The sequence below is a fragment of the Rhinopithecus bieti genome, unplaced genomic scaffold (assembly GCF_001698545.2).
Source record: "Rhinopithecus bieti isolate Rb0 unplaced genomic scaffold, ASM169854v2 scaffold_71999, whole genome shotgun sequence".
NCBI classification, from domain to species: domain Eukaryota; kingdom Metazoa; phylum Chordata; class Mammalia; order Primates; family Cercopithecidae; genus Rhinopithecus; species Rhinopithecus bieti.
The window spans coordinates 513,058-527,648 of NW_016826903.1; the positions used below are offsets into that span (position 1 = coordinate 513,058).

Consider the following 14,591-nt stretch of genomic DNA (forward strand, 5'->3'; position numbering starts at 1 on the left):
TTCTTTCTTTCTTTCTTTCTTTCTTTCTTTCTTTCTTTCCTTCTTTCGTTTTATGAGGCTGGAGTAGAGAGGTTGTTATCTAAAAGTGTATTATCTTGCTAGGCTGTCTCTCTTCTGGAATTTTGGATGGAGACAGCAGACTTTCCTTGGGGCTCTTTTTGTTTGTTTGCACCCATTGGCATAACTGGGTTGCCTGCTTCTGTGTTACTCAGTCTGAGATATATGAGGCAAAAACAAATCCTAGGGAACTCACTATTGTGACATTCTTTGAGTCCTAAGGTCCTTAGCCAATCTGTCTCTTCTCTCCACTTCTCAGAATCTTATTATATAAATGATGTCTAATTTAGTAGGAGGATAGGGAAGAGTATATCTATTCCAGAAGCAAAAGCCTCAAATATATGTATTTAAAATTATAGTTTTATAATGGTTAGAAGGAAAAAAATAACTCCTTTTTAAAAGGAAAGCAATTTCTAAAAGGAAGCTTTGACAGAGTTGAGTTATTCAAGGCACAGTGTGGTAAAGTGTATCCTTAAGATGTTTCAGGAAAATGAAATTGTAAATAAACCAGAAATTTCAAAGGAGGAACCTGCAGAGTGAGCTGGCAGCAACAAAAGCGTATTAGCCACAAGATACCATTTTCTGCTTAGAAAAACAGCATATTACTAGCTTTATGCAAAGCAAATCAAGTACATAGTACTTTTCTTTTCTCTCTTTTCCCTACTTTCCTCTTCCTTCTCCTTTGCTCTCCTTCCCTTTCTTCCTCCTTTTCTTTTAACTAGAGAAAAAGAGAAGCAGAAAACTGCAGTGAAAACAGGTGGCTCTCAACAATAATGTAGCACTCCCAGTGTATTCCATGAAACCCCTGTTTACAGTAGTATTAGGTTTTAGCTTAAATAAATAAATAAAGGAGAGCTCCATTGTCCAATATCTTTGGAACATGATGGAATGGAAAGGCTAAATCAGTTTGTTTAAGGCAGGACTTCTTATGGCCTGTAATATGCTAATGTGTACCCTTAATCTCCAGGAGGGGAGGAGTCTTAACTTGGCCAGCATTAGCTTAAACAGCATTTCCTAAACTCACAGTGTTTTCCATAGAACAAATTTTTATGAAGTTACCATAAAGATATTTTTTGGTTAGCACTGAAAACCAGCCATCAGCCAAATAATAAAATAGAACTGCAAAGCATCAAATGGCAAGGATTCATATATTAAATGACTGCTTGGTGCCTGTAAACAAAGCCAAGAACTTTTTAACAAGAGGAAAACATACCCAAACAGAAATGAAAGATTTGGAAAGCAGTGACTGAACTGGTTAAATACAACTTAGAGATGGCACCTAACTTATTTCTAGATTTCTGTATTTCTAGATTTCAAACCTACTACAGATTGTGATCTCTTTATTTATATTGACCAGTATATAATGATTTAATGTTTATGTTGTTGTTTTAGAGCCTTATCTTCATAGAAAAAGAAAGGTTGAGTTGACTTACATGCTAAATGCTCAGAGTCTAAGCTAGTAAAAGCCATATATAATTTCATAACTCAAGCTACCATATAGTGGCAGTTACTTGAACTGTAGGCAAAATGTTTAGGTAGACTAAGAAGTAGTCTTGTAAAAGCATCTGTTAAGTGGCATCAAATGTTTCATATTCCATTCTTAATGGCTTAGTTACCTCCCTAAAAGGTATTTTAAAAGGATCATTAACTACTTTAGGCTCCTTTAACTAAATTATCATATGTGAAATATTTGTACTCCAAAAAAAGTTGGTTGTAAAGTAAAATTTCATAATCAAACCATATTTCCCATTGATTCATTCACTAAGTTAAGCAAAGATATAGCATTTTGGTTGCCTTCTTTGTGTGAAGATACAGGGATAAGTGAAAAAGAAATCTGTATCCTCAATACATATGAAGAAGCACTATCATGTAAGAAACAGTGCTACCAGTAATAAGGCAATAAAGACCAGTTTTATTCTTTCAATTATCTATTTCATAATCGCAAACTTCCATATTTTAAATTATCACAGAATTGAGAACATCTTTATTAGATAGGAATAACCACAAAAGATAATTTTTTTGTTGTTGTTGCTCACAAAATTATTTTTTTGTGAGCTAATTGTCATTTAATTCATCAACAAGTCTCTTGAGAAACAGAAAGCCATTTGTCTAGTACTGTGCTAACAGAGGTACAGAAGGTATAGCAAGCCAACAATCTAGTAAGAGACAAAATCAATGCATATAAAACAGGGAAAGACACGACCAAGCTTATAATTAAAACACAAGAACATTTATTTATACTAAAAACAATTAGTTTAAATAAAATTAACACAACTCTATAGGTCAAAAACATATCAAAATGTGTGATATTAAATTATAATATTTTCTTACTTGAGCCTTTAGGCTTTGTAGTTGTCCTTCATAATTCTGAGTCATTGCTAAATTACATTTTTCCAGACTGTCCAATTTCTGTCGAAGCAACCCTACCTGCGTGAAGAATAAAATTTAATTTTGCTTTTTCTAAATTTTGCCTGACAAAATCAGAAAATGTGCAAAAGAAAAGAACAATTCAAATAAAATGGCTGTACCAAACCAAGAGTAAATATTTGTACTGCACTTCTTAAAATAGCTATCAATAATTAAATTCACAAAAACCAAACACTGCTAGCACTATTCCACAAGGTACACATTAGGACAGTACGGATGTTTAACAAAAGATCCTTATCATCATCACATTTAAAATTCAGGGTTAGAATTTACTTTGCATTGTCCTTTTGGGAGGCTATGTCATCATTACTCAGGCAAAACCTCTACCAATATAATTCAGCTTTTGTGTTTTCTCCATTACCTTCAAGAGGATCTCTGTTTTAGTGGTATTATGAAATAATTGTTACATTTTTGTAACAAGTAATACATTAAAAGAAAAGAAAATTGTCTAAGAGCAGTTCCTAAGGATTTGGCTTATATAATTTGTCTGTTTAAAAGGCAGATGAGGCACTTGCTTACATATCTGTGTCAGTATACATATAAAAGCCAGAAGAAGAAGAATGCATATGCCATGTCTGATGACCTACCTCTACTGTGAAGGAAAACTAGATGCCAATAACTAAGTTACCTATGCCAAACAATAATATAGTTAACTACGCCAAAAACTAGGTTCCACTGAGAAGTCAATAAAGGTAGAAAAATGGCTGATGAACAAGTTAACTAATGATGTTTTGTTATAGTATATAACTAGCAAACATTTCTCTTAAACATTTCTTTTTCCAAAAGAAAAATTCATAGACATAAAGTCCACATTAGATAAAACGTATGATTTTCCTGAACTTCTTCACAGGCCCGAGAGCACTCATATATTCTTTTATGACCACCAGCTTGGCAGTGAGCAGCCTAGAGGGACTGAGGGAACTCCTCTTAAGCGGATGTCCCAGGTATACACACACACTCCTTTACCAAACTCTTTTCTCCTTTGTCCTATAATCAATTTTTGACATGTTACTTCTATTTTTTCCAGCATATTCAAAGAAGCAAATGTTACTGAACTCTGCCTTGTCCACAGTTTTGATGACTACTTCTTTGTTTCTACAGCAGCAAACGTACTTACGTCTTTACTTGCAAACAATATTTTACATATATGTTAAATATTTGCTTACTTTTACAGATGGCATTGACACTACATATCTGTCTCTATCAGCAAATATCTATGGATTTAGGTTCTGATTGTCACTTATTTGATATAATACATTTAGCCTATAATTTGCTGACAGAATTTCAAGCAATAAAGGCTGTTGCTGATGCCTGATAAAAAGTATGTATAATAAAAATATATTCTGATAGAATACTATGTATAACAATCTGATGAATTAGCAATTTGTTAACATATGTATTCAGTACCTCTTGACCTTTCTGATCCAAACAAGTTTGTGCATTTGCCAATTCTTGATCCCGAAGATCTAATCGTGTCTCCAAAGCCCGCATCTTTCTTTCCCAGTCCATTTTTTTGTTGCTTACCATGATGTCAATTTGTTCCATTAATTCCTGAAGCTCAGCCTCACAAGGAGAAGTTCTGGCAATTGTAGGAAAGTAAAATACATTTTAAGGTAGTAAAATGTGAGGGCAAGAAAAATTATTACATTGCTCTGCATAGCTTGATCATTATTTCCTGAAATCGTTCAATTATTTAAATGGGAATAAGTTCAAAAGCTGAAGGTTAAATTTTAAAATTAATAAAGCAAATTTCAGAGCTAACAGTGTATATATACTTAATTTTTTAAAATAACATTTTTTAGAGTAGGCTGATTCTAAGGAATATGCTAATTAGGAAAAATTACAAGACTTAGCTTCAGGATCAATGCTCTTCCATATAGGCATACATGTACCTATGTCTATCATAACTTCAGAAGGTTTGACAGAGGCAGACTGGGATATCATTCGTGTCTGTTAAGGATAGAAGAGCAAGCCTGGGCTAGGTAGGACCAGATTCAAGGGTACCAACTGGGCTATAGTATGGCTCCTCAAGGAGAGGAATTTGGCATGATATGGCTGGTTTTTGTTTCTAAGGAATTTGATCAGGCAGTGATATGGTTTGGCTGTGTCCCCACCAAAATCTCAACTTGAATTGTATCTCCCAGAATTCCCATGTGTTATGGGAGGAACCCAGGGGAAGGTAATTGGATCATGGGGCCGGTCTTTCCTGTGCTATTCTCGTGATAATGACTAAGTCTCATGAGATCTGATGAATTTATCAGGGGTTTCTGCTTTTGCTTCTTATTTTCTCTTGCCTCCATCATGTAAGAAGTGCTTTTGGGCTCCCACCATGATTCTGAGGCCTCCCAAGCCACATGGAACTGAAAGTCCAATTAAACCTCTTTTTCTTCCCAATCTCGGGTATGTCTTTATTAGCAGTGTGAAAACAGACTAATACAGTAAATTGATACCAGTAGAGTGGGCAGTTGCTGAAAAGATAACTGAAAATGTGGAAGCAACTTTGGAACTGGGTAACAGGCAGAGGTTGGAACAGTTCAGAGGGCTCAGAAGAAGACAGAAAAATGTGAGAAATTTTGGAACCTCCTAGAGACTTGTTGAATGGCTTTGACAAAAATGCTGATAGTGATATGAACAATAAGGTCCAGGCTGAGGTGGTCCCAGATGGAGATAAGGAACTTTTTGGGAACTGGAGTAAAGGTGACTCTTGTTATGTTTTATCAAAGATACTGGAGGCATTTTGCCTCTGACCTAGAGATTTGTGGAACTTTGAACTTGAGAGAGATGATTTAGGGTATCTGGCAGAAGAAATTTCTAAGCAGCAAAGCATTCAAGAGGTGACTTGAGTGCTGTTAAAGGCATTCAGTTTTAAAAGTGAAACAGAGCATAAAAGTTCAGAAAATTTGCTGCCTGATGATGCAGTAGAAAAGAAAAACCCATTTTTTGAGGACAAATTCAAATCAGCTGCAGAAATTTGCATAAGTAGCAAGGAGCCTGATGTTAATCTCCCAAACCATGGGGAAAATGTCCCCAGGACTTGTCAGAAACCTTCACAGCAGCACCCCCCCATCACAGGCCCAGAGGCCCAGGAAGAAAAAGTGGTTTCATGGGTCAGGCCCAGGGCCCCTGTGCTGTGTGCAGCCTAGGGATTTGGTGTCCTGTGTCCCAACTGCTCCAGCCATGGCTGAAAGGGGCCAATGTAGAGCTTGGGCTGTGGCTTCAGAGGGTAGAAGCCCCAAGCATTGGCAGCTTTCACATGGTGTTGAACCTTCAGGTGCACAGAAGTCAAGAATTGAGGTTTGGGAACCTCTGCCTAGATTTCAGAAGATATACGGAAATGCCTGGATGCCCAGGCAGAAGTTTGCTTCAGGGGTGGGGCCCTCATGGAGAACCTCTGCTAGGGCAGGGCAGAAGGGAAATGTGGGGTGGGAGCACCCACACAGAGTCCCTACTGAGGCACTGCCTATTGGAGCTGTGAGAAGAGTGCCACTGTCCTCCAGACCCCAGAATGGTAGATCCAACAACAACTTGCACTGTGCACCTGGAAAAGCCACAGACACTCAACGCCAGTCTGTGAAAGCAGCCTGGAGGGAGGCTGTGCCCTGTAAAGCCATGGGGGCAGAGCTCCCCAAGACCATGGGAACCCACCTTTTGCATCAGCATGACCTGGATGTGAGACCTGAAGTCAAAGGAGATCATTTTGGAACTTTAAGATTTGATTGCCCTGCTGGATTTCAAACATGCATGGGGTCTGTAACTCCTGTTTTGGCCAGTTTCTCCCATTTGGAATGGCTGCATTTACCCAATTACTTGTACCCCCATTATATGTATGAAGTAACTAGCTTTGTTTGATCTTACAGGCTCATAGGTAGAAGGGACTTGCCTTGTCTCAGATGAGACTTTGGACTGTGGATTTTTGGGTTAATGATGAAATGAGTTAAATCTTTGGGGGACTGTTGGGAACTTGATTGGTTTTGAAATGTGAGGATATGAGATTTGGAGGGGCCAGGGTTGGAATGATATGGTTTGGCTCTCAACTTGAATTGATCGCCCAGAATTCCCATGTGTTGTGGAAGAGACCCAGGGGCAGGTAATTGAATCATGGAGGGCAGTCTTTCTCATGCCATTCTCCTGACAGCGAATAAGTCTCACAAAACCTGAAGGGTTTATCGGGGGTTTCTGCTTTTGCTTCTTCCTCATTTTCTCTTGCCTCCACCATGTAAGAAGTGCCTTCCACCTCTTGCCATGAATCTGAGGCCTCCCCAGCTATGTAGAACTGTAAGTTCAATTAAATCTCTTTTTCTTCTCAGTCTCAGGTACATCTTTATCAGCAGCATGAAAACAAACTAAGGCAGGCAGGTTTGGAGAGATACTGTAAGTCTTTAGAGTGTGAGGTTACTATTACTCATATACATTGTAATATCTGGGGTCTGGGAGGGTTTATTGAGTATCAAACAAAATGCTTAGTATAACAGCTAGGATTATAGCTACTGTTGTTAAGAAGACAGATTGGTAAGTGCTCTCACTACAGAGTTCTTTTTCAAAGAAGCTGAAGCATTCTCCAGGGAGCTGGCGTGAGTCCAGTCACTCAGACTGGATTAGCAGGTAGGTATTGAGGCCTTACACTTCAGCCTAAGGAATATACAAATGTCCAGATTAGAAAAGCAAGTTATTTCAGCATCCATTTCAATGGTGGTAATGAGGCTTCCAATGTATTTGTGTAGCTGGGAGGAAGACAGGAGGGACAGGCAGGTGCAACATGACAGCATTTCCTCCACTTAGTTTCACTAAATCAGAATTTTAGAGGTAATTAAGGATCATTTAGCATTTTGATAAAACTCAGGCTCAGAGAGGCCCAAGGTCACACAGCTAATTAATGGAAGAGCCAGAACTAGATCCTAGGCAGCTGCTTCCCATTTAATGTGTCTTCCTGTATACCACACAGCAAAAGACACAGTGTTTTGAATAAGAACATGCTTGAAAAATACAGTACAAATTTGCTCCATTACAATAAGGTTAGAAACAGGTATTAAAATCCAAAGAATTGAGAATTTCCAGAATCATTTTCAAATATATCCAGAATCAACCCAAACAGAAGATGCTCCTTTGGTTTATTCAATATGATATTTACCAGTTTTGACATCAGAGAGGTTTTAAGTACAAAGTGCCATTCTGAAGTCTTCTCCTAGCATTCCTGGAGGAATGTTAGGCCCAGAGGCTTTCAATTTTTACTTAAAACCTAAAATAAATCTGACAAAAGGATGTATACTAATTCCTCTATAAATAACTCAATTGAAGATTGAATTTTAATTGGAATTATCATATAGGGGAAAAGAATAGAACTATGGCCTGGTGGTTTCACACCGTTTTTCTTTTTCATGACAACATGTACCACCCTGTACGGTAAATAGATTTTGTCTATTTTTTCCGCTCTGAAGAAAAAGGACTATGTCAATGTAAGCTCTAGGAAAAAAGAACTGTATCAGTCTGGTTCATCACCATCTCACCAGAGCCTAGTATATTACTGTAGCACACAGTAGATGCTCAATAAATCTCTGAAGAATGAATGAGTTCCTTTAATTGCTAACTTTTGGCATGTAAGAATGTACCATGCTAAGAAAGTTAAAATACAGGCCTACAGTAGAGTCTGGACATAATGTAATCTACTCAATCAATATTGTTCAGTGAATGGTTTATTTCCTGGTTATGGTTATGCTATGCAAAAGTTAGAATGTTAGACTCTCAGGATGGAAAAACTCTTACAAGTCAACTAGTCCAACTACCCCAACTACCCATCCAGTGTTTGCATTCCTCTATAAATATATATATATTTATATATGTAGCTCATGTATGATATGGATATATTAAGTATATACAAGATTATATTATGCAAAATATGTATTTTATATGTTAAAATTGATTTATATATAATTTTTTTTAGATGGAGTCTCGCTCTGTTGCCCAGGCTCGAGTGCAGTGGCACAATCTTGGCTTATTAGCACCTCTGCCTCCCAGGTTGAAACGATTCTCTGGCCTCAGCCTTCCAAGTAGCTGGGACTACAGGCACGTGCCACCACATCTGGCTGATTTTTTTTTTTTTGTATTTTTAGTAGAGACAGGATTTCATCATGTTGGCTAGGCTGGTCTCAAACTTCTGACCTCAGGTGATCCACCCGCTTTGGCCTCCCAAAGTTCTGGGGTTACAGGTGTGAGCCACCGCACCTGGCCCCTCTACAAATATTTCTTAACAGAATCATCTATCATACACTACTGATCAGAATCAGCAGGTCTAGGACAGACCCTAAGATTCTGCATCAGTAACAAAAGCATCAAGTGATTCTGATGCATTCCAAAGTTTGTGACCTGTTTTTCAATATCACTGCTAAGAAGTTATCCAGCCTAGGTCTGAATTCTTCCCTTAAGAGGTAACCACTGTCTGAGATTGTAGCTAGACAATGTGTTTTAGACAGATCTTTTTTATATTGAAGAAGTTTTCCATCCATTGGTCCTAATTTGATCTCAGTGATTCCACTGAGACCATTCAGGACAAATGCCTTTTCAACACAGTAGATTTTAAAGTACTTGAATACAGTCATCAGTGTGACAAATACAGTTTTGACTGCACTTCTAGTCTTCTTTTGTCAGTGTTCAATATTAGAGACTGAATATATGAATGGACAATAATCAGACCATATGACAGTAGACTCTGACCCGTAATTTCTGCAACAACACAACCAGTCCAGAAAGCCAAGCCACAAAATCTGCAGCAATTGTCCCCTAATGGTCAGGGCTTGATCACTGACTGCCATCTTCCCTAATTTCTGTCCCCACTTCCAACTCAGAACAAACCAGAGAAAGTCAAATATACTCCTCAAAACAATCCTCACTTTTAGTTATTCTGTCTCGAGACTCTACATGCCAGCTCCCTCCAATGAGGGCACACCTGAACCCTTCTCCCTTTTTTTTACCTTAAAGCTTTCCCACTCCTCTGCCTCCCTTTGAATCTCTGCCAAATGCAAGTGATAGTGGGTGATTCCCTTGGTATAGCAAGCTCTGAATAAATAAATACCTTCAGTTGTTTACATTTGGGTGATCTTTATTTATTTCCACAAATACTTTTATTTCCTTCTATTGCTCCTAGAGATTTTTTTCTTCACCACTCTGTACTCAGTATCCAGTATACTGCCTGAAAAATACTAGATGCTTAATACACATTTGCTGAATGAAAAGAAAAAAAAAAGAATGACTATGGTAAGATTTTCAGACCCTTCATAATTCTAGCTCTTCTTTGAACAATTTTTTTTTTGTCAATTTCATCCTTGAAACGTACCATTTGGAACTTTAAGATAATACGACAGGCATGGTCTAATCAGGTCAGGGGGGTCTCACAGATCCTTTGTTTTACGTGCCATATACTTTTATTTAACCAGATGGAGGTCACATTAGTTAATTTGGGAGAGGAAAGGGTAAAGCAGTGATATCACATTGTTTCAAGGTGGGTTTATTCTTATCTAAAAATCTTATTTCTTTTTTATGCATGCTATGAGTAAGCCACCTATTCACTATCTTGCGCTTGTTTAGTTTTTTGAGAGGAGGGGTCCAATGATAGGGCTGTGTATTTATCCTTATTAAATTTCAGCTTGATAGTTTCAGTCTTTCATTGTGGGTCATCATCACTAGTTCTTTCAGCAAACATTCATTAAGCACTGTGTAAGGTACTGGGAAAACAGAGACACAAGAGCAATTGCCTGTGAATAGAGAGACTTGCAAGGCAGGCAGGCAGAATAAAAGACTGATGAATATATTCAGGCTCTCAAAAAGGAGGGGTGCTGAATACAGACTTGCAGAGGGTGGGTTATCACAGAGGTCTTCCTAAATGAGGTAACATCTGAGCTTATATCTGGGATCCTGTTTCTATCAGAGAATATATTCTCTATATCTCCCAGCTTTGTGTGAGCTGCAGACTTGATAAGCATTACCTGCTGTGTGTGTGTATATATATGTTTCATCCTATATACATACACACACACGTATATGGTATATATGTATTTAGTATATAAATGAAACAGGTACATAAAAATGTGTATTATACATATATAATATACAGAATATAAAAAATATATACGTACATATTTATATATATACATGCAGTTTTTATATATACACAAGTCATTGTGTAAAATGCCATAAAGGACAAAGTGGAAGACAGACCCTTGTAGCACTCCCTACCAAGCCCTTCAGAATGACAGTGATCTGTTGTTCATTTTTAAAAATTATGATCAGACAGTAATCCATTTAACTAGCCTTACAATTTTTTCTTTCTTTCCCACAAAAATATCATGCCAAGAGCCCAAATACAAGTCTATGCTGTTTCTCTGCTGCACCAGCAGACTAACCTTGTGAGGCGAGGCTGGTCTAGTAAGCAAGGAGTTGGGGTATCCCTGGTGAGTCCTGGTGGCCATTACTTCCTCTTTTAAGGCCCACAAACCACTGCTTATCTCTCTTCCAGAGTCTTACCTAAGATTTAGTCAAACTCAATTTTACATCAAACTCAGCTTTTTTATCAAACTTAATATTCCCTTTTGAAATTCAATTGTTCAATCTTCTAGTATATTTTCTGTTCTTCAGCTTTTCAGATAATTACTTGTAAATCTAGTGAACTTTAAAATAAGATTTTTTAAAAGGCTCAATGTAGCCTCCTTAATGTAGCTGGGCATTGGCATTTTTTACTATATTTCCATTACTTCCTTTAGTCAAACGCTAACTAACACTATGCTAAGTATCTTCTTGAACCTCCTTTCATGGATCCTCACAATATCCCCATAACATAGGTATTATTATCCAATTTTAGAAAAGTTGAGTTAGTGGTTAAAAAAGGAAAAGTCCTCTGAGTCTTCCAGGTTTGGAAACTAGGTGGATTGTGTCTAATACACTACTTAAGACATGCAAAACTCTATTCCTTACTATAAGGTGTATCTTGGGAGCAATTCACAAAGGAAGGTCCTGCAGTCAGGCCAGATCTTTCTGCATTAATCCTTTAATTCACTAAGCCAGAAGAGAGGGGGCATACAGACTTCCAGGGTGACATGCCCATCTAGAGCCTATAATCAAAGTATCAAGATATCGAGCTTGGAGGTGAAGAGGGGGTAAAATAGAAAACTAAATAGTGGCAAGTATACTAAAGAGGGCAGGGGAATGGAAGAGAGAGTCACATTCAGAGTAAAAAGAGCCAGGGTAAGATATATGGACATATATGAAGGTGGCCCAGAGCAATTTTGGGCTGGTGGGCTCATACCCCAAAGCCCTTTAACAACATAGGGCTTATGTGCTAGTTCTTCCTCCCAACTTTTTTTCTTTTTTCTTTTCTTTTTTTTTTTTTTTTTTGATACAGGGTCTCACTCTGTCACCTAGGCTGGAGAGCAGTTGGCACAATCATAGCTCCCTCCTCTGGTCTCACGTGATCCTCCTGCCTCAATCTCCTGAGTCACTAGGACCATAGGTGTACACCACCATGCTCAGCTAATATTTGAAATTTTTTATAGAGACAGGGACTTCCTATGTTGTCAAGGCTAGTCTTGAATTCCTGGCCTCAAGTGATCCTTCCACCTCAGTCTCCCAAATTATTGAGATTATAGGCATGAGCCACCATGCCCAGCCTTATATGCTAGCTCTTAAAAGGGCAGACATGAACCTAAAATAAAAATTGGATAAAAATACTTGAACATTAACTAATAAAAGTTTTTTTAAAAGAAAAAAAAGACCAACCTTCAATAGGTACATTGCTATAATGATCATATGACTTGTTAGCCAAACCAGGACAATTTTGAAAGTGAAAGGAGCACTAATAATAATTATGCCAGCACACACATGGTATAAACAGTTACTATTCTGGACAAACTGGGATTCAGGATTAGCCTACCCATTACCAATGGGAAAACAGAGGTGCAGAGACAAGTTGTGGGGGAAAAAGTCAAATTTGAAATCAAGACTAAGAAATTTGCTCAAAACCATACAATTACATAGAAACTGAATAACTTGCTTCTGAATAACTTTTTGGTAAATAATGAAATTAAGGCAGAAGTCAAGAAGTTCTTTGAAACTAATGAGAACAAAGACACAACATGCCATATTCTCTGGGACACAGCTAAGGCAGTGTTAAGAGGAAAATTTTACAGCACTAAATGCCCACATCAAAAAGTCAGATCTCAATTTAACAACTTAACAAAATAACTAGATAATCAAGAGAAAACCAACACCAAAGCTAGCAGAAGACAAGAAATAAACAAAATCAGAGCTGAATTGAAGGAGACAGAGACATAAAAAATAATTCAAAAGATCAATGAATCCAGGAGTTGGTTTTTTGAAAAAAATGAATAAAATAGATAGCTAGCTAGACCAATAAAGAAGAAAAGAGAGAAGATCCAAATAAACACAATTAGAAATGACAAAGGGGAAATTACCACTGACTCCACAGAAATACAAATAATCATTAGAGAATATTATACATACCTCTATGCACATAAACTAGAAAATCTAGGAGAAATTGATAAATTTCTGGACACACACACACTCCTAAAACTGAGCCAGGAAAAAACTGAATCTCTGAACTGGGTGCGGTGGCTCATGCCTGTAATCCCAGTGCTTTGGGAGGCTGAGGTGGGCGGATCATGAGGTCAGGAGATCGAGACCATCCTGGCTAACATGGTGAAACGCTGTCTCTACTAAAAATACAAAAATATTAGCCAGGCATGGTGGCATACGCCTGTAGTCCCAGCTACTCGGGAGGCTGAAGCAGGAGAATGGCATGAACCCGGGAGGCAGAGCTTGCAGTGAGCCGAGATTGTGCCACTGCACTCCAGCCTGGGAGACAGAGTGAGACTCCGTCAAAAAAACAAACAAACAAAAAAACTGATCTCTGAACAGACCAACAATGGGCTCTGAAATTGAATCAGTAATAAATAGCCTAACAACCAAAAACAGCCCAGGACCAGAAAGATTCACAGCTGAATTCTACCAGATGTACAAAGAAGAGCTGGTACCATTGCTACTGAAACTATTCCAAAAAACTGAGGAGGACAGACTGTTCCCAAACTCTTTCTATGAGGCCAGCATCATCCTGACCAAAACCTGGCAGAGAAAAGAACAAAAGAAGAAAACCTCAGGCTAATATCCTTGATGAACATGGATGCAAAAATCCTCAACAAAATACTGGTAAATGGAATCCAGCAGCACATCAAAAAGCTTATCCACCATACTCAAGTAGGCTTTGTCTCTGGGATGCAAGGGTGATTCAACATATGCAAGTCAATAATTATGTGATTTATCACATAAATAGAACTAAAGACAAAAACCACATGATTATCTCAGTAGATGAAGAAAAGGCTTTCAATAAAATTCAGCATCATGTTAAAAACTCTCAATAAATTAAGTTCCAAAGAAACATACATCAAAATAATAAGAGCCATCTATGACAAACCCACAGCCAACATCATACTGAATGGGCAAAAGCTGGAAGCATTCCCCTTGAAAACAGACACGAGACAAGGATGCCCTCTTCCACCACTCCTATTCAACATAGTATTGGAAGTCCTGGCCAGGCCAATCAAGCAAGGGAAAGAAATAAAGGGCATCCAAATAGGAAGAGAGGAAGTCAAACTATCCTTGTTTGCAGATGACATGATCCTATATCTAGAAACCCCATAGTCTTGGCCTGAAAACTCCTTAAGCTGGTAAACAACTTCAGCAAAGTCTCAGGACACAAAATCAATGTGCAAAAATCACTAGCATTCCTATACACCATTCCTATACACAGTTAAGCTGAGAGCCAAATCAGGAATGCAATCTCATTCACAACTGCCACAAAAAGAATAAAATACTTAGGAATACAGCTCACCAGGGAACTGCAAGATCTCTACAATGAGAATTACAAAACGCTGCTCAAAGAAACCAGAGATGATACAAACAAATGGAAAAACATTCCATGCTCATGGTTAGGAAGAAACAGTATCACTAAAATGGCCATACTGCCCACAACAATTTATAAATTCAGTGTTATTTCTATTAAGCTACCTATGACACTCCTCAAAGAACTAGAAAAAAAAAAAAAAANA

General features: G+C 37.8%; 1 protein-coding gene across 1 annotated transcript in view; it reads right to left on the reverse strand.

Moving 5' to 3' along the window:
- The window catches only part of DEUP1 (deuterosome assembly protein 1), a 101,473-nt gene that overhangs the window by 68,950 nt on the left and 17,932 nt on the right, over positions 1-14,591 (reverse strand). Inside the window, 2 exon segments of the mRNA XM_017863699.1 lie at positions 2,389-2,484; positions 3,892-4,063. Of these exon segments, the coding sequence (XP_017719188.1) occupies positions 2,389-2,484; positions 3,892-4,063 (268 nt within the window).